This window comes from Eumetopias jubatus, unplaced genomic scaffold (assembly GCF_037043125.1).
Source record: "Eumetopias jubatus isolate StellerSeaLion01/CBP00866 unplaced genomic scaffold, mEumJub1_p1.0 scaffold_5, whole genome shotgun sequence".
Classification (NCBI taxonomy): domain Eukaryota; kingdom Metazoa; phylum Chordata; class Mammalia; order Carnivora; family Otariidae; genus Eumetopias; species Eumetopias jubatus.
In genome coordinates, this window is record NW_028274811.1 from 53,053,777 (window position 1) to 53,072,755 (window position 18,979).

At 42.7% G+C, this 18,979-nt stretch overlaps 1 protein-coding gene across 11 annotated transcripts in view; it reads left to right on the top strand.

Moving 5' to 3' along the window:
* GTF2H2 (general transcription factor IIH subunit 2) overlaps positions 1-18,979 on the top strand; it is a 43,606-nt gene that overhangs the window by 18,083 nt on the left and 6,544 nt on the right. For 5 of the 11 annotated variants that reach the window (XM_088023334.1, XM_088023333.1, XM_088023336.1 and 2 more), the window contains 5 exons: positions 405-507; positions 2,333-2,372; positions 4,911-5,267; positions 7,745-8,207; positions 8,485-9,185. In XM_088023334.1, the coding sequence (XP_087879460.1) occupies positions 405-507; positions 2,333-2,372; positions 4,911-5,030 (263 nt within the window). In that variant the 3' untranslated portion in view covers positions 5,031-5,267; positions 7,745-8,207; positions 8,485-9,185. Of the gene's footprint in view, positions 1-404; positions 508-2,332; positions 2,373-4,910; positions 5,268-7,744; positions 8,208-8,484; positions 9,186-10,462; positions 10,753-13,380; positions 17,170-18,979 lie in introns of those variants that run through there. The other 6 variants (XM_088023339.1, XM_088023337.1, XM_088023335.1 and 3 more) reach the window with 6 other exon arrangements.

The window sequence follows — 18,979 nt, forward strand, 5'->3', positions numbered from 1 at the left end:
CGGTACTCCATTTCTAGAATAAACATGGTATTCTAGAACAGTTTTCTGATTCTCCCTCTGAAATGAGTATGTTCTTTAAAGGCTTTGCAGTAGATCTAGTAGACATTTTTGTAGCTCTTAACCTTCACAAAATATATATAAGGACAATGAGGAATTAAAGTGATAGAATTGTAGAATTTTGTTTCATTTTTAAGTAAGCAAATGGCCAAGAGAGGTCACACAATTAGTGAAAGAAGTAAGACTCCATCCTCGAATCTCCTTTTTAAGGCGATATGTAAATGAAGAAATCAATACCAGCAGTCCTAAAAAAAACCTTGAAAATATTTAGCCTATTATTTGACATGTCAGCTATTGTCTTCATGAGGTTTGGGCTATTAAACATGATTCTCTGCTTTATTTGTTAGGTCTTACTTTGGTGTCTGCTCCGCATTTGGCACGGTCTTACCATCATTTATTTCCTTTGGATGCTTTTCGAGAACTTCCTCTAGAAGAACATAATGGAGAAAAGTATATGAGTTTTTATTAATTTATATCTGTTATATGTGGTAGAATAATGTTTGAATGTGTTGTTACTACATTAAAAAAGAGTCACATTAACTTGGGCAAGATTACTTCTAATTTGGAAAATGAGATGGTAGAATGCCTTGGTTGTGACTGAAGTGACTCATTATTAAACAGATCTGGATCTCCAGAAATCTATTAATTTCCCTAAGCCCATCTCTGTATAGTAAGTATAGTCAAATACTGATAAATTAGCTCTCTAAAACAACAAAACAGTCCTGGTTTGCAACCTTATCTGATTTCTGTGGTGTAAGACCAGAGGATTTATCCGGAAGGTTTAGTATTAGAATAGTTAGAGAAACAGAGAAAAGATCAAATAAAGAGTAGGTAAGAAATAGTTAAGGATATTGTCTACTATTGAAGGATAGAACTTTATAGATTGAAAGGAACTGTCAGGTGTCTAACATAGGGAAAATAGACCCACACTAAAGTGTATCATTGTGAAATTTTAGAATAGGCAGCAAAAAACTAAACATTTCTGGAGAGGGGAAATTAGGTCACATGATCTGGAATTAAAATTGTTTTGTGTCTCAGCAATACTGGCTACTGCCAGGAAGTGATTTCCTTCGGTTGTTACCAACTTAAAATACATACCTAGCAAACCTATCAGTTAGGTCAATGAAGCCATTTTTAGACTTAACGAGGCCTCAAAAAGAGACTCTGGGGAAGCTGTGGAAGAGATGATTCAAAGGACCTGAAAAAGAGAATGACTGGAAGAGAATGGGATATTGATCTAGTTCAAACGTGGCTTAAGAAAGCCCTAGGCTGATGATAAGGGGAGATTCCAGAATAACACTTTTGTGTCAGATGTGGAGACTAGTCCAGTTTGGTGAAGGTCAGAATGCTGCAGGAGAGAGGTCACCAAGAGGGCGAAAACTAGAATTCTTGATGTGGGTGACTGTAGAGACGACATTTAGAATTCTCAGGGAAAGGTTAGACTGAGTTGGGGTAATTATATAGAAAACTAAGCTTGTGGACAACAGTATAGTTATCAACTCCAGGAAAAAAATATTTTGAAGAGAGGAAGAATTGTATTACATGGCTCAGCTGAATATGTTTATATAGTCATAATAAACTAAACATTTAATACTCTATTCAAAATGATTTTAGTACAGAGAAAGAATTGAGAATGGCATTAGTTATGTGTGTGTACATGCTGTTGGATCAAGAGGGTTGAAAGAGAATTAAATTCTGATCTTCCTTAGTTGGAGGTTTATAGCCAATGCCAGAAAAACACAAGAAATAGCACTGTAGCAGTTAAAAGTTTTGAAAGTGTTTGGGGAGCTGGAAATGAAGTGGGGTTGGTAAGGAGAGGGCCACTATTTTTTGTAGTAAGTCTTGAGAACTTTTAACTCTTTAAACCATTCCTTGAAAATTAAGCCTTTAGGTATCCACACATAAATTAACTTCTGTCCATCTGGAGTTATACCAGCTACCTGCTATTCTCAGGAGAGTTGCAGAATAGTCACTCAGATTTTCTGTAGGGCTTAATTCCCTCACAGAATCCCAGTAGGGAAATCATGCTCCTATTTAACCTTGATGAAAATAAAATTTAAAAAAATTTTAAAGTAGGATTTTGCTTTGTGAGATGATCTTGGGATATACTGTAGAATTTTCTTAAGTTATTGGTATTGTTAATTCTGTTTTTCTCATAAAAGTCATGTGTGAAGATAATTACTTATTAATTACAGGATTCTTGTTATTGAGATTTTGCCGAGCTATTTTAAGGAGTGAATTCCTAACAAAATGATTCTTAAACTTTCTTTTTCAGATTTTGTTATGGATGTCAGGGGGAATTGAAAGACCAACATGTAAGTTCATGTGCTTTCTAAATATTAAGTATTGGGACACCTGGGTGGCTTTGGTTAAGCTTTGGTTAAGCATCTGCCTTCAGCTCAGGTCATGATCCCATCGAGTCCCATATCGTGCTCCCTGCTCAGCAGAAAGCCTGCTTCTCCCTCTCCCTCTGCCTCTCCCCCTGCTTGTGCACTCTCTCCTGACAAATAAATAAGTAAAATATTTTACCAAAAAAAATAAATAAATAAATACTAAGTATTATATAAGAAATATTGAGGAAATAGCATTAGAAGTTTTCAGTACATTACTGAAAATCAGGCTCATATCAGGTTATTCCTCAGAAGTATGGTAACAGTAGGTAGAGATAAAATGGAAGCAAAATGGTTTAAATAGTCTTTTTTATAATTCTGCATTTTAATTTTTCTATAACAGTATTTTGGTACTTTAAACTGTCTTTAGTTGGTGCCAGGGTGGCTCAGTCAGTTAAGCGTCTGCCTTCGGCTCAGGTCATGATCCCAGAGTGCTGGGATCAAGCCCCACATCGGGCTCCCTGCTCAGCAGGAAGTCTGCTTCTCTGTCTCCCTCTACCCCTCCCCCCCCACTCTCGTGCTCTCTCTCTCTCAAATAAATAAAACCTTTAAAAAAAAAAAACCTGGGCCACCTGGGTATCTCAGTTGTTAAGTGTCTGCCTTCGGCTCAGGTCATGATCCCCGGGTCCTGGGATCGAGCCCAGCATCGGGCTCCCTGCTCCACGGGAAGCCTGCTTCTCCCTCTTCTACTCCCCCTACTTGTGTTCCCTCTCTTGCTGTCTCTCTGTCAAATAAACAAAATCTTCAAACAAACCTCCCTTTAAAAAAAAAATTAAAATGAAAAAAAAACATACCCACTTACATTTTAAAAATAAATAAACAAACAAACATACAAACAGTCTTTAGTTTGCAAGCTACCCTGCATTTAGTTTGGAAGTATTAGAAGTTTATTCTCCATATGGTACTTTAGGCACTGTCACAGTTCGTTCTGAAGTTCCCATTGAAGGTGGCCATAAGCCGAAGGCTGGTCCCCCATAGTCCCAATGAGAAAATATCTCTTAAATTAAAAAAAAAAAAATTTTACTTATTTGACAGAGACAGTGAGAGAGGAAACATAAGCAGGGAGAACCGGAGAGGGAGAAGCAGGCTCCCTGCTGAGCAAGGACCCCCCCCCCCCGATGAGGGGCTCCATCCCAGGACCCTGGGATCATGACCTGAGCTGAAGGCAGATACTTAACCCACTGAGCCACCCAGGTGTCCCTATCTTTTAAGTTTTAAATTTTTATGAATTTATGTGCCCATATTTAAAACTATGCTTTATGCACTGTATGAAATATTAGTTGGGAGGACTGCTTGCTTATTCTCTTCTCACAATTCATAAAACAATTTTATTAAGTTTTACATGCCTCTTGGACATCAGTAGCTTCATCCTCACTAGAGCCACCTTTGAATTACTTGACAGTTTGTTTTTTTAAAGATTTTATTTGTCAGAGAGAGAGTGCGTACACGTGAGAGAGAGAGTGAGCACAGCAGGGGAAACGGCAGGCAGATGGAGAAGCAGTCTCCCCACTGAGCCAGTACCCCAATGCAGGCTCGATCCTAGGACCCTGGGATCATGACCTGAGCTGAAGGTGGACGCTTAACCGACTGAGCCACCCAAGTGGCTCAGTGAGGCGTCACCCAAGTGAGGCGTCCCTCACTTGACAGTTTTTAAGAACACATTGTCTTGGGGTGCCTGGGTGGCTCAGTTGTTAGGCGTCTGCCTTCAGCTCAGGTCGTGATCCCAGGGTCCTGGGATAGAGCCCCGCATCGGGCTCCCTGCTCAGTGGGAAGCCTGCTTCTCCCTCTGCCTGCAGCTCCCCCTGCTTGTGCTTGCTCTCCCTACTCTTCGTGTCAAATAAATAAATAAAATATTTAAAAAAAACCCACACATTTTTACTTCTTTGCTTTTTGAGATGTAATAATCTTTTAACCTGTGTATGCTGCTGCCTTGGAAATTTCATCCCAAGACATAAGTATCCATGTATGTAATACTGATAAAACAATGGATTTTTTTTTTGTCTTAAATGTGTCTTTTTCCATATTCTTTAAGTTAAATAAAAGGAGAATATAATTTGTGCAGCTGTGAGGTCATTCCCTGGCAATAACTAAATCTGTGTTAAAGATTTATGTTTTTCTTTTTAATCAAATCAGAGGAATGAATGAGCATTTGAAACTAGTACTAATTTCAAGCTTATGTGTCTTCCCCAGATAATTACTTAAAACAAAGTAATTAAGAATGTTTTACAATACAAGAGATGTTAAGGTGTGAAAACAAAGTAATTTTCTCATTTGTAAGGGATAGTTTTTTTGGAAAAATAGTCACCTTAGATTTGAGAATAAGTAGTACATTGGAAGTAATAAAGTAGGTGAATGGGTGGGGAAAACTGATCAATAAGAGAGCAGAGCAACGTGAATGTCTTCTGGCTGTGCTGTACTTCTGGAAACTACTTTCTAAATTTTCTTTTCTTCTTTTCACTGCAGGTCTATGTTTGTGCTGTGTGCCAAAATGTTTTCTGTGTGGACTGTGATGTTTTTGTTCACGACTCTCTTCACTGTTGTCCTGGGTGCATTCATAAGATTCCAACTTCTTCGAGTATTTGATTCCAACATATAGTACACATTGTATGTGTTAAAAGGACATTTGCAACTGTTAATAACGTGATTCTTCAGAAGAAGCTCCAATTAAGATATGAAGACCAGTTTGAAAGGAAAATCTGATTGAAGAAACTTTTTGCTAAGAAAATGTAGGATTGGGGCACCTGGCTCAGTCATTTGGAAGAGCATGAGACTCTTGATGTCAGGGTTATGAGTTCAAGCCCCACGATGGATTGCTACAAGGTAAAATAAACTTAAAAAAAAGGGAGGGACGAGGGGGGGAAGAAAAGAAAATGTAGCATTTTATTAAATTTTAAAATTTGTGTCCTGTCACAGAAATTGCCCAGGATTTAATAGTACTTCACTCGGTTAATTTTGTTTTCTATTATTTTGTTAAATGTTTTCAAAGTCATCACACATTATTGTATTTAAGTTACTTATGATTAAATTGATGTGATAATTTCATTGCTTTATAATTAAAGTAAATACAGAATCTCTAATTTACTTTTATTCAGTTTTAGTATAAATAGAAAATTAAGTATAAATGTGAATTCAGAGGCACCTGGGTGGCACAGCTGGTTAAGCATCTGCCTTCGGCTCAGGTCTTGATCCCAGGGTCCTGGGATGGAGTCCCACATCGGGCTCCCTGCTCAGCGGGGAATCTGCTTCTCCCTGTGCCTGCCGCTCCCCCACAAGCCCACTGCTTGTGCTCTCTGCTCTCTCTCGTGCTCTCTCTCAAATAAATATTCAAAAAAAAAAAGCATAAGTAGATTTTATTGTAATGTTTAAGAAAGTACCTTGTATTGAGTGCCTCCTAAGTCCATACCAAGCATGCGGGTTGGGTACCACCTCATCTGTCATGTGCCAGGCAGGTTATGCATAGACAGGGGAAATCCCAGGAGAGATTTGGACGCCTTAAAACTGAGGACCTGGCTGTCCACAGGATGGTGGCCCTGAAGAAATAAATGAGTCACCTGATAGTTAATTTGCTCATGTGAGGAGAGAACAGTGACTAGAATGGTCACCTTCCTGTTAGTATTGGAAGTGGGACTAACCTAGCTTCTTGACTCCCAGACCACTTGTTACTACAATACGACTAGAAAGGACCCTTATATTTGAAATAGAGGACTTTTTTTTTTAAGTTAACTTAAAAATTGCTTCACTTTTGTGGATAGGAATATGTTTTGTAAATGGTGTTCAATATACTCTTTTTTAAATTTCAAAATTTCCATTTTTTTAAAGTTTATTTATGTAAGTAATCTCTACACTCATTGTGGGGTCTGAACTCACAGCCCCAAGATCAAGAGGCAGGTGTCCCATTAATTTCCATTTTTAAGAAGTTGTGTTTTATTCAGCAGATGAAATACAAGTATCCCTGCTTCTTGAAAGTTTGCATTTAAGCCACTTCTATGGAAGACCTACATTGGTACCTGTTTTATCTAATCTAAAGAAGTCTGGGAGCACCTGGGGGGTTCAGTGGTTAAGTGTCTGATTTCAGCTCAGGTCATGATCTCAGGGTCTTGAGATTGAGCCCTGAGTCAGGTTCTGTGCCGAGCTGAGCAGGGAATCTGCTTCTTTCTCTCTGTCTCTCTCTTTCTCTCCCCGCCCCTCCCCCAGCTTGTGTGCACTCTCTCAAATAAATAAATCTAAAAAAAGAAATCCGGAGAGGATTTTCACTTTTATAAAAAAAGACAAAAAGCAAAAATAGTGCTCAGCATTTGGTTTGCAGCAAGCCCTTCTAGTGCAGTGCCCCTCTTGGGGCCATGAGAGTGGCGCCACCAGGCTCCTTCCTGGGAACTACACTCAGCATCTCAGCGTCTCAGCATCAAGCCGCTGCGGCTTTGAGCTGTCTGTGAGCATTGGTGCTTAATCTTCATTCATCTTATGCATTAGTTAGCAAGATGTGTCCTAAGTATCAGAAAAACCTAACGGAGGTTATCTTTGGCATCTGGGAAAGCTCAAAAAGTTTTCCATATTAATTAATGATAATAGCTTCTTTGCTTTATGCTATTTGGTTTATGAAAATGGGAATGCTCTACTTTTGAGTAGCAGAGGAAACCTGTATAGTACTTTTTTATATAATTTCCTTTACTCCCAGTAACTTATGTGTAACTGATGTAGGAAAGATGTTGGGGTTCAGAGCTGATGACCAAGAAAGAATTCTTGAGATGTCTTTGGTGCAGAAAGGTGTTTTTATTAGAGCATGGGGGCAGGACCTGTGGGCAGAAGGAGCTGCACTGGGGTCACGAGGAGTGGCCCATTATATACTTTCAAGTTGGGAGGGGGTTAGGGATAGTGTAAGCATCCCAGGTATTTTGGAAATAAATAAATAAAATCTTAAAAAAAAACCAAAAACGTTTCCAGGACATTGAGGGGGCTAGCTATTGTTAGGAAAAGGTCATTTATTACTATTGAGTAAAAACTCCATCATAAGACCCTTCAGATGTATATCAGTGGGTTATATTCTTGGGGGATGATTGCTAACATATATCTTAGGGGGGTAGAGATAAAGGTAGTTTCCAGAGGAATTTCTATATGTTCAAGTAGGCTTACAGGATCCAGGCTGGAGTGGGGAGGTTTGGGCTAAAATTGCCTTTGCCCTTAGCAAAGTATTAACATCGAGGCAGCTGAGTCCCTAGAGGAATGTCGCTCTACCTGTTTCAAGGACTTGACAGTGGGCTGTAGGTAGTAAGGAAATTTAATTTTTCTTTTTGCCTTAGTTTCTCACATCATAACCACAGGAACTGGATTTAGTAACCGTAGTTTAACAAATAAACAACACATCCAGCCTATGTATATCGGTAAGTCAGAATCTCTTTGATTGTATTCTATATTTGTTTCAAAGGAAAAGATAATCCGAAGATTGAATTTTTAAATTATTATACATGTTGTCACTAATAGAAGTAAGGAAGAATTCCCTCCCCCTCCCGCGTGTCTTCTTGGAGTAGCTTGGGGTTTTTAGGTTTCCTGTTTATCTTGTGTGCGCCGTGCCCTAACTATGAAGTTGTCTGTAACCTGAGCCACGGAAGGAGCTGTACGTACGGAGGAGCCACAGCTGCCCCTGCTGACTCAACACTGGAGTGTGCACATCTTGAGAAATAAACCAACAACTGAGTGCACACTGGGGGAAGAAAAAGAAGGAAGAATTATATGAAAATAATGATGAGTCTCATAAGTGCTGAGGTAAAATTTGACAGTTTATTGAAACATGATAAATTTCATCATTTTTAGATGTACAATCCAGTAAGTTTTAACAAATGTTTATTGTGTAATCATCACCACAATAAAAGATGTAAGACCTCTCTACGTAGCACTGAGGTAAATTTTAATTATGGTTTACTAATTACAGATCTGAATTTCTTCAAAGGAAGAAATCCTTAGAGGAAATTGCACAGTATATTCAAAGCTATGAGGGATTTGTTGGTGTCGTGTTAATTTATAACAGCAAATGCTTTCTCAGGTTGGCTTTTGATGACGTGCTAATGATGAGGGAGCAGAAGGCTAGCTGAAGAGAAAGCAGAAGCTGACACCCTGCAACCTCCCCCCACCCCCACTCCTGGATGGGATGTGCTTGACTTTCTTCCAGGAATCTCCCAACTATCTTAACTGTTAATGCCTTGCTAGAGGGGGAAATAACCTGAACTTGACAATGGCAAGGCCCCCAGTAATCTTATAGGTCGGTCCTCTTAAGCATATGAAAGTTCTCTTGAAATCTCCCTTTTCCTTACTTCCCCAACTCCCGAGTATATCAGCCACCCCTCACAGCCCCGGTGCAGCAGCTCTGTCTGCCCACAGGTCCTGTTCCCATGCTTTCATAAACCCCCATTCTGCACCAAAGACGTCTCAAGAATTCTTTCTTGGTCGTCAGCTCTGGACTCCACCCCACCGAACCTTACCTATATTCCCAGACCACATCACTAATATCTGAATTACAAGGGGGGTGGCATTCTTATTTGGCCTGGGCTCTATTTGTTTCATCTTCCCTTCTTTGATTTCTTCTACCTCTCTTTTGGCAGAGTGAAGAAAATCACACTGTTGCAGGATTGCAGGGTTCTTGTCTCACCGAGTCGAAGAATCAATCTCAAGGACAATGATATAGGAAAGAACCTTAGGGTTCGAAGCCCACGGCCAGAATTCTTGAGACGTCTTTGGTGTGAAAAGGTGATTTTATTAAAGCACAGGGACAGTACCCATGGGGTTATGAGGGGTGGTGGTTATGTATCTTCAAGTTGGGAGGGGGTTAGGGATAGTGTAAGCCTCCCAGGTATTTCGGTAACAAGGTTTCCAGATCCTGAGGGGGCTAGCTATTATGAAAGGTCATTTATTACTGTTTAGTAGAAATTCAGTCATGAGACCCTTCAGATGTATATCGGTGGGTCATATGCTTCGGCGGGGTGGGGGTGGTGATTGCCAACCCGTATCTTAGGGGGTTTAGAGATAAAGGAAATTTCTAATGGAATTTGTATATATTAAAGTAAGTTTACAGGATGGGGGGGCAGAGAGGGCATTTCGGGCTAGGATTGTTTTTTGCCCTTGGCAAAGTGTCAACATCGAGGCAGCTGAGTCCTTAGTGGAATGTCACTCTGCCTGTTTCAAGGACTTGTCAGTGGGCTGTAGGCAGTAAGGAAACTCAGTAATTTTTCTTCTGCCTTGGTTTCTCACATCAGACACAAAAGGGTGAAGTGAAGTGAAAGTTTATTAAGTGAAGGTGAGAACAGAAAGGAAAAGAAAAAGCTCTCTAGAGGGAGAGTTGCCACTGAGGGCTTTCACGGGCAGCCTTTTATTGAAAACTGACCAGGGAACTTAAATCTTCTTGACGTCTCTACCACTTCATAGAACCCTGTTTACTTTTCTTTGAAGTTTGGTAATTTTTAGTGGTCCACGCTGTCACTGTCCTAGGGATATCTCGTCTCTGACATTAAAGACGTAACGAGATGGTCTCTGATGAGGTAGCAGAGGGCAAGCGAAGGGCAAGCATAAGCTGACACCTTGCAACCTGCCCCCCTCCCCCAAGTCCCAGGTGGGCTATGTGTGGCATTCCTCAGGCACTCCTGTCTGCTCTCAAGCTAAGGGAAGGGAAAACAAATGGTTAACTAACAGAGATCACCGTCTCCCTCAGTTTACAAAATGTCTTAGTGATTTACAAGAAAAAAGCATTTTTGTCAATAACCTAACTTCCAGAAGGAAACTCCCAACTGTCTTAACGTTAATGCTTTACTAGAGGGAAAAACAACCTAAACTTGACAATGGCGAGGCCTCCAGTATCTTGTAGGTCCTCTTTAGCATATGAAAGTTCTTTTGAAAACCTGCCTTTTCCTTACTTCCCCCAACTCCGGGAGTATATCATCAGTGACCCCTCACAACCCCAGAGCAGGAGCTCTTTCCGTCCACAGGTCTTGTCCCCTGTGCTTTAATAGCCCCCTCCCTTTGTTTTTTAGAGATTTTATTTATGAGCGAGAGAGAGCGCGAGCGCAAGCACAAGCAAGGGGAGGGGCAGAGCGAGAGGGAGAAGCAGGCTCCCTGCGGACTCAGGGCTGGATCCTAGCACCCTGGGACAACCCGAGCCAAAAGCAGCCGCCCAATCGACTGAGCCACCCAGGCGCCCCTAAAACCACCTTTTTTGCACCCAAGATGTCTCAAGAGCGTTTCTTGGCCGTCAGCGCCGCACCTCACCCCACCAAACCTCACCTACATTCAAAAATTACATCAGTCTCCTCATGTTCCTTTATCTCTGGTTTTGTATGCCTCAGCATTTCTCCGCATTTGGGATTTCTGTGAGCCCGGTCACGTAGTCCCCTGCGCGAGCCTAGCTGGGGGAGTCAGGGGCCTCCCATCTCTCCTGGTAGACCTTTGATGTGGGAGCAGAAGGCCAGCCGAAGACAAAGCACAAGCTGACACCCTGCAACCTCCCCCCACCCCCAGTCGTGGGTGGGACATGTGTGACATTCTTCCAGGATCTCCCCACTATTTTAATCTTAATGCCTTGCTAGAGGGAAGAACGACCTTGACAATGGCAAGGCCCCCAGTATCTTATAGGTCGGTCCTCTTAAGCATATGAAAGTTCTTTTGAAACCTCCCTTTTCCTTACTTCCCCAACTCCCGAGTATATCAGCCACCCCTCACAGCCCCGGTGCAGCAGCTCTGTCTGCCCACAGGTCCTGTTCCCATGCTTTCATAAACCCCCATTCTGCACCAAAGACGTCTCAAGAATTCTTTCTTGGTCGTCAGCTCTGGACTCCACCCCACCGAACATCACCTACATCCCCTCCCTACTCACGGGACAGGACCTGTGGGCAAAAAGAGCTATACTGGGATTGTGAGGCGTGACTGAGGGTATCCTTAATTAGTGGGGGTTAGGGAGAGTGCAAGTCTCCAAGGAATCTGGAAGGAAGGCTTTCAGGACCTCGAGGGGCCGCTGCTGCCAAGATGAAGGTTACTTTTTTTTTTTTTTTTTTAAGATTTTATTTATTTATTTGACAGAGAGAGACAGGGAGAGCAGGAACACAAGCAGGGGGAGTGGGAGAGGGAGAAGCAGACTCCCTGCCGAGCAGGGAGCCCGATGTGGGACTCGATCCCAGGACCCTGGGATCATGACCTGAGCCGAAGGCAGACGCTTAACGACTGAGCCACCCAGGCGCCCGATGAAGGTTACTTTTAAACATTAAGGTGCTGAGGCGGCCATGGGTTCCTTGAGGAAGGTCACACTCTGCGGGTTTCAGGTACCTCTCGGTGGGCTGCAAGCTATAAGGAGATTTTAATTCAAGCTGCATTTCTTTTGCCTTTGTTTCCCACATGGACATTGTCTTGCTGAACTAGAGCCAATGTTCCCTCTTTGAGGCCACTTCCCCTAGCCGTCCTTGGCTGCCCCCACCTAAAGGCCAGCGTAAGACATTCAAATCAGGCACCAGCACCCCCAGCCGGCCTCACAGCTGCTGCTGCCTGCCGAGTTACTTTATACTCTTATTAGCAAGGAGTCCCTAGTGGCAAGTGACAGAAAACCCATCCCGAATTGGCTGAAGCAAAAAGAGAACTCATTGGCTAGGAGGACTCAGAATATGAGAACCCTGGGGCGCCTGGGCGGCTCAGTTGTTTGGCGTCTGCCTTCGGCTCAGGTCATGGTCCCGGGGTCCTGGGATCGAGCCCCGCGTCGGGCTCCCAGCTCCGCGGGAAGCCTGCTGCTCCCCCTGCTTGTTCTCTCTCTGTGTCAAATAAATAAAATCTTCAAAAAAAAAAAAAAAAAAAAAGAGAACCCTGAAAAGAATATGACCTGAAAGTGGGAGAGGAGTGTTTGCTCAGAAAGAAATCTGGTGTTCCTACCAGAAGGATCGCTTGGATCCTATCCACCCTTCTGAATCCATTTTCCTCCCTGTAGCTTACACTTCCTCATTAGTCAAAGTATATCTGTGAAATGTAAATATAATTCGGATTTTGAACTGGATCTGTGGAAGACATGACCCTGAGAAGGCTCCTTGTTGGCTCAAATTAACATTCACAGGTGTTCTGGTTTTTTTTTTTTTTGCAATGCATTAAAAAATTCCATTAATAGAAATGAAAATTAAAGGAATGATTGTCCAAATACCGTGCCCCTCAATCCGATGCAACTCTGTATTGGGGGTGGGGCAAGTTCTAGCAACTATTATTCACAGATCAGTGTATAAGTGAAACAGTTGATAACTTGAATCTTAATTTTTCTTCAGGAAGAACATTTTGTAAATTCCTGGGTCAGGAGTGAGTTACCTCTTACATCAGGTGTAAAGACTCCAGCATATTCCAGAGGCTTCGCTTATTTATTTCTTCCTTTGCCTTTTTTCTTTTTCATTCTTTCATTCTCATTTTACAGTGTCATAATCCATTTTAAAAAACCTATTTTCCTAAGAGATTTCTACTCTTCTGGAGTGCCTTAGTTTTTTTTTTTTTTTTTAGCATAAATGAGCATAGGGAAATATGACAGGGTTGGGTCGTTGACGGACAGTTTCCTTAAAACAATCAAAATTTCTGATTAAATAGTTTTAAGTATGTTCTTAAAAGAAATCAGTGTTAAGTAATTGGGTGTGAGATAATAGAAAAATACATAGATTTCACCCCCCCACCCCCCTGGTACCTAGCTCTGGATACCCTTGTGAATCCCTAAGTGGTAAGAGCACTAAGAGCACCTTTTGTTCTAATGAGGTGGGTGGCTCCTGGGTGCTCTGGGTGGGCTCCTGGGTGGGGGCTGGTTCCTAGAAAGGTTAAGCCATGATTAGAAGGTTGGAATTTTCAGTCCCACCTCCCATTCTCCAGAGAGAGGAGGGGGCTGGAAATGGAATTAATGATTCATCAAGCCAACCTGAGGAAGCTTCCATAAATATCCCAACAGTATAGTGTGCAGGGAGCTTCCAGGTGAGAGAACACATCCACAATGGGAGGGTGACACACCCAACTCCATGAGGATGGAAGATTCTGTACTCAGGATCCCCCGCCCCCCAGACTTGGCCTGAGTCTCTCTTCATCTGGCTGTTCCTCTGTATCATTTATCATACCTTCTAATAAACTGGTAAGTAAGTGTTTCCCTGAGTTCTGTGAACCACTCTAGCAAATGAAGTGGGCTAGGAGCAGTCTTGTGGGGGTGAGCTCTTAACCCTGGGGTCTGACACTGTCTCTGGGGTCTGACACTGTCTCTGGGGAGTGTTAGAACGGAGTTGAATTGTAGTACACCCAGCTGGTGTCAAGAGAATTGCTGCTGGGGGGCAGCGGTAGGACCCCCACACATCTGGTCTCAGCAGTGTTGTGAGTGTGGTAATTGTGTGAGAGTAAAGGAGACACAAGGGAAAAGACAGTACTACTCAATAATTAAAAATGAAGTGAATAGTGGGATCCTGGGGTTAAAGGTGGAACAGTGAAGCAAGCTTTCATCTTAAAGAAATGTCTAGAACTAAATTAACATTGTTTAGTTTTCAAGTCTTCACAGTGTACAGAAGAGAGGAATCCAACCCCAGGGCCAGCCCAAGGCGGGAAGCCTAAGGGAGACTACCTCAGAGAGTGGATACCCCAAAGGGCAAAACATGAACCTACCTGTTCTTAAGGGAGACAACAAGGAAAATTTGATTTTCTCAAATCTTGACATTACCTTGGGGAGAAAGGGAATCTCCTCTAGCATTGTCTTGTTTTATTCTGATGCTAGATGATGAAGAGATTTTCAAATATTTTATTATAGAAAAACTTGAACCCACACAGAAATAAGACCGTAGCATACAGCCACCACGTATCTACCACTGCTTCAACAAGTAACATGTGGTCTTGCTTCATCATAATCTTCCGTCTTTTCCAAGCCCTCCTCCAATCACATTGAAACAAATGCTCTACATCCACATTCCATGTGTACATACGAGGGATAATCTGAACAGATACCTGAAATACAACGCCAGCTGGTCTCACGGTATGCTTTTTTTCCAAGCTTACAGCAGCGCCACCATCTTTGCTAGTGAAGAGCTATGACTGGACTCAAGCACTGGCCCCTTGTTTCCCCTGCGGGAGCTGCAGCTCTGGCGAGAGCAGGTGTTTCCTGCGCAGGGAGTCGGGGTTTCCGTCAAGCTCTGGCCTTGCTCTTTCTTGAGCCTGCTTACACCCACATACACTCTCTGGGCCTGGTCTTGTTTATTGTGTTCTCCTCCTCTGCACTTAGTACATGATAGGTGCTTAATAGGTATCTGTAGAACTTATTTTCTTATTTATGATGAGCAGTTCCTGTTGAAAAACCGTTTTCTATCACACGACCACATACGGCTAAAATAAACAAGGTGCTGGTGTTCATTACCATTAACTCAAAGTTCACAATGGTTCTGAAGGTCTGGAATCACTTATGCAAAGGATTTCATATTTTGGAGAAACTGACAAGCACAAAGTTTAAAAGTTATAAAAATAGTTGTATGCGATTAAGTGCATTTGCATTAGGTTTTCAAACCCCCACATACACTTTATGGTCCTGGACCTGTATTTATCTAGACTCGATCTCCACTTTTTTTTTTAAGATTTTATTTATTGGGGCGCCTGGGTGGCTCAGTTAAGTGTCTGCCTTGGGCTCAGGTCGTGATCCCAGGGTCCTGGGATTGAGTCCCACATTGGGCTCCTTGCTCAGCAGGGAGCCTGCTTATTTATTTGAGAGACAGAGAGAGAGAGAGAGCACAAGCCGGGAGAGGGGCAAAGGGAGAGAAAGAAGCAGGTGCCCCGCTGAGCAGGGAGCCCGACGAGGGGCTCAATCCCAGGACACCAGGATCATGACCTGAGCCCAAGGCAGATGCTTAACCAACTGAGCCACCCAGGACCTCATATAGGTAAAACTGTCTTTTAAGAGAACTTAGGATGTGAAAATTCAGAATTAACAAAATGATAATTATAGAAATTGCCTACTTTTTTTTTTATGATTACAAAAGGAATGTGTACTCCTGGAAGAATTCTAATAGGTGTTAAAAGATAAACTAAGGCATATTGGGGTGCCTGGGTGGCTTAGTCGTTAAGAAGCTGCCTTCGGGGGGCACCTGGGTGGCTCAGTTGTTAAGCATCTGCCTTTGGCTCAGGTCATGATCCCAGGGTCCTGGGATCCAGCCCCGTATCGGGCCCCTTGCTTAGCGGGAAGCCTGCTTCTCCCTCTCCCACTCCCCCTGCTTGTGTTCCCTCTCTTGCTGTCTCTCTCTCTCTGTCAAATAAATAAATAAGGGGGGGGCGTCGCCTGGGTGGCTCAGTCGGTTAAGCATCTGCCTTTGGATGATCCCAGTCCTGGGATCAGTCCCTCATCGGGCTTCCTGCTCAGCAAGGAGCCTGTTTCTCCCTCTGCCTGCCGCTCCCCCTGCTTGTGCTCTCTCTGACAAATAAAAAAAAGATGAACTAAGGCATATTAAAAATTTTGAGAGCTCATTTAAACAAAAGTGGATTAGAATCAGGTAGCATCCAATGAATGAAGGACATAGAAAAGAGCTCTGAGAAGCTGTATAAAATGAAAGTTTTTTTACAGGTATACGGGAGCAGGAACAAAGTTACAGCAGGCAAAAAAGCAGGTGGGCTGGTTACTGTAAGGTTATTTTCCTCTAGGGGGGATGGCAGCGGTCTGCTGGGCAGATGACCTAACTAGCGCTAATTGGGCGATTCCTGTTTCGTTGGTGGACGAATCCATTTCTGGGAGAGGTCAAACTATAAATTAAGTCTTGGTTTGGTGATGTGGGGCACGAGCAGAAGCAACTCCATTTTGGGCTTTTTTTTTTTTTTAACACAGGAGAATATAAGAGGAGTCAGTGGAGATACGGAGTTAGAGCAGTAGTGCTTCTTAAACATTAGCCTGCTGAATGATCCCCTGGGTGTCTTGCTCTTCCCTTCTCTTTCCTTCCTTTGGAGGGAGCATGTGGCTGGGGGAGGAGCAGGAAGGCTGAGGGGGACAGAGGCAAGATCCAGGGGCCGAGGAGGTGACTGGCATATACAAGTTAAGTACATAATACATTAAGTAGAATGAGAACCAAGTTTCCTCATTGTTGGAGAAGGAATTTACAAATACTGAAAAGAGAGGCTACAAAGAACTCTAAGGTGTTAGATAGGGGAATACTGGTGTGGACTCAAGGTTTTTAACCTATATAGGTATATAAATCTACATATACACAAGTGAGCTATATATCTCTACACACTAGAAAGGGACCTAGTAGTAATGAGCACCCCACACACCAGATCTTGACTCCTAATACTGGCCTCCCTAAAAGGAACTAGAGTCGTTGGAGAAATGGCTACTACAAGAACTGGACACAGAAAGTAAAAGATAAGCGTGGAACACCAGGGGATGCTAGAAAGTGCTAAAAACATTTCCAGGTGTAAGGCCTTAGAAGGAGAAACTTTCTAGGGATCAAGTGATGTTCTCCTGTGAGAGAAAAGGAGAAGCCCAAATTAGCACAGAATGGCAAAACTCTCATGGAAAAGTAGCTTCGGTGCTGTAGGGCTTAACTTTACTTCTCTGGTTTCTGCTTTTTGCTTGGGTTTTGGCCAGGTAGTTCTTTATTGTTAGTGGTTTGGGATTTTTAAGGAGATAATACTGGGCATTTTCTACTTTGAGTGGTGGTGGTAGTTGTGGGAGCGGGTTGGTGCAAATAACCTCATCTACCACTATTGAAATAAAGTCCTTATGATTCTATTTTTGCAAAACACTCAGCTTTTATAGCCAAGGTAGCAACTGGTGGACGTTTCCAGAAACTTGAGAACTTAAATCTTTAGTCAGTCACAAGATTACAGAGGAAGGATACAGGAGTTTTTTCCAAGCACTGGACAACATGCCACACTCGAAAGAGTTGACTATTTCCAGACATTTCACTGACTGAATCAGAGCTCAGGCCACAACCATTAAGTCTTGAGTCAATGTGTGTGGCGCCTGCCAAGCCTCATCACACTTAGCCTGTTGGGTTGCCTCATGGATGCAGAAGGCATCACGTGTTTACTGCCATGAAAGAAAGACCTCCTCAATAGCAACACTTAAGTATTTACTAGAAATGGATGCTGCCATTCTCTCTAGGCATTCAGAAATATAACATGTAGCTACAGAAGAATTAGCTGAAAACCGCTGAATCAAGAATTTTTGTCAATTCTAAAAACCTAATTCTCCAAAACATTATTATTAAACATTGCACATCAAAGGATACTTATAATAAGGCATGTTAAAAAAAAAAACACAAATCAACACTGCTTGTCCATCAGTGAGCTTAAGAAACAGATTGCCAGTACCTTTGCAGTTCCTGAATGATCCTCCCCAACTAAAAGATCAGCCCTTCAATCAAATTTATACACCTAATCCTCCATTATTCGGGATCAGCAGCTGGTTTTCAGGTTAACTGTGGTAAGGGAGATCAAAAACAGCCATGGGAGTGGAGTGAGGTGCACTGATCTGTCCTAAAGCCAAAACATGGAAGAAGTATTCAAGTTATATATAAAATGACAAATTTCATTTCTACCTGAATGAAACAAGACTTTAACACGGGGTCCAGGTGAATCTTTTGTGGGCCAAGAGGTACTCCTTAATGCTTGTGTAGGATCTGTTTGGTATATTCATTCTGGTATAATAGGCCAATGTGGGAAGTAGAGGTAGGCTTTAAGGAAAAAAGCTCTTAGTACAGAGGCTTTTGATTCAACACTTACTGAATCAGCACCAAGTACGAAATAGAATTTCTAAGATTCAGACCTCAGTGGAGAGAGCACAGCCATGGAGGTCGGTCGAAGCTGTGGAAATGCAGCCCAAGAAGGTGTGAGCTTGCCGAGAACATGCCTTGGGGGTACCAGAGGAAGCCATTCCTGTGGTGGTGCCTCGTGCTGCCAACAGGGGGTGCTAGGAAATAAAAAAAACACATGAGGCCGGGAGCTGCTAGAAAAAGCACACTGGGAGCAGGAAAAGTAGTCCCTTGTGGGGAAAAGAAATGCTGTCTCACCACTACCCTTTAGTGACCGAACTTCATACTGTGTCTGCTGAGGGGACAGGTCTTTACAGAGTCCGGATCTATTACTGCAGAGAAGGCACTGAAGGCTGGATTTGGACATGAGAAGCAACAACTTGATAAATGATACAACTGTTAAACCAAAAAGAACCTAGTTAGGTTTTTTTAAAGACTGACTGACAGGATATATGCACATGCATATTTATAAAAACGTCTTACATGATATACAAGAAACAAAGTAGTGGTTGCTTTTAAGGAGGGGACCAGGACAGCCAGGGGCTAGGAGGAGGGAGGTTTGATTCTTGCATATTTTTTGTACTATTTGAATTCTCTCCCATGTGCATGTACCATTAAAAATGGTATGTTAGGGGCGCCTGGGTGGCTCAGTCGTTAAGCGTCTGCCTTTGGCTCGGGTCACGGTCCCAGGGTCCTGGGATCGAGCCCCGCATCGGGCTCCCTGCTCCGCGGGAAGCCTGCTTCTCCCTCTCCCACTCCCCCTGCTTGTGTTCCCTCTCTCGCTGT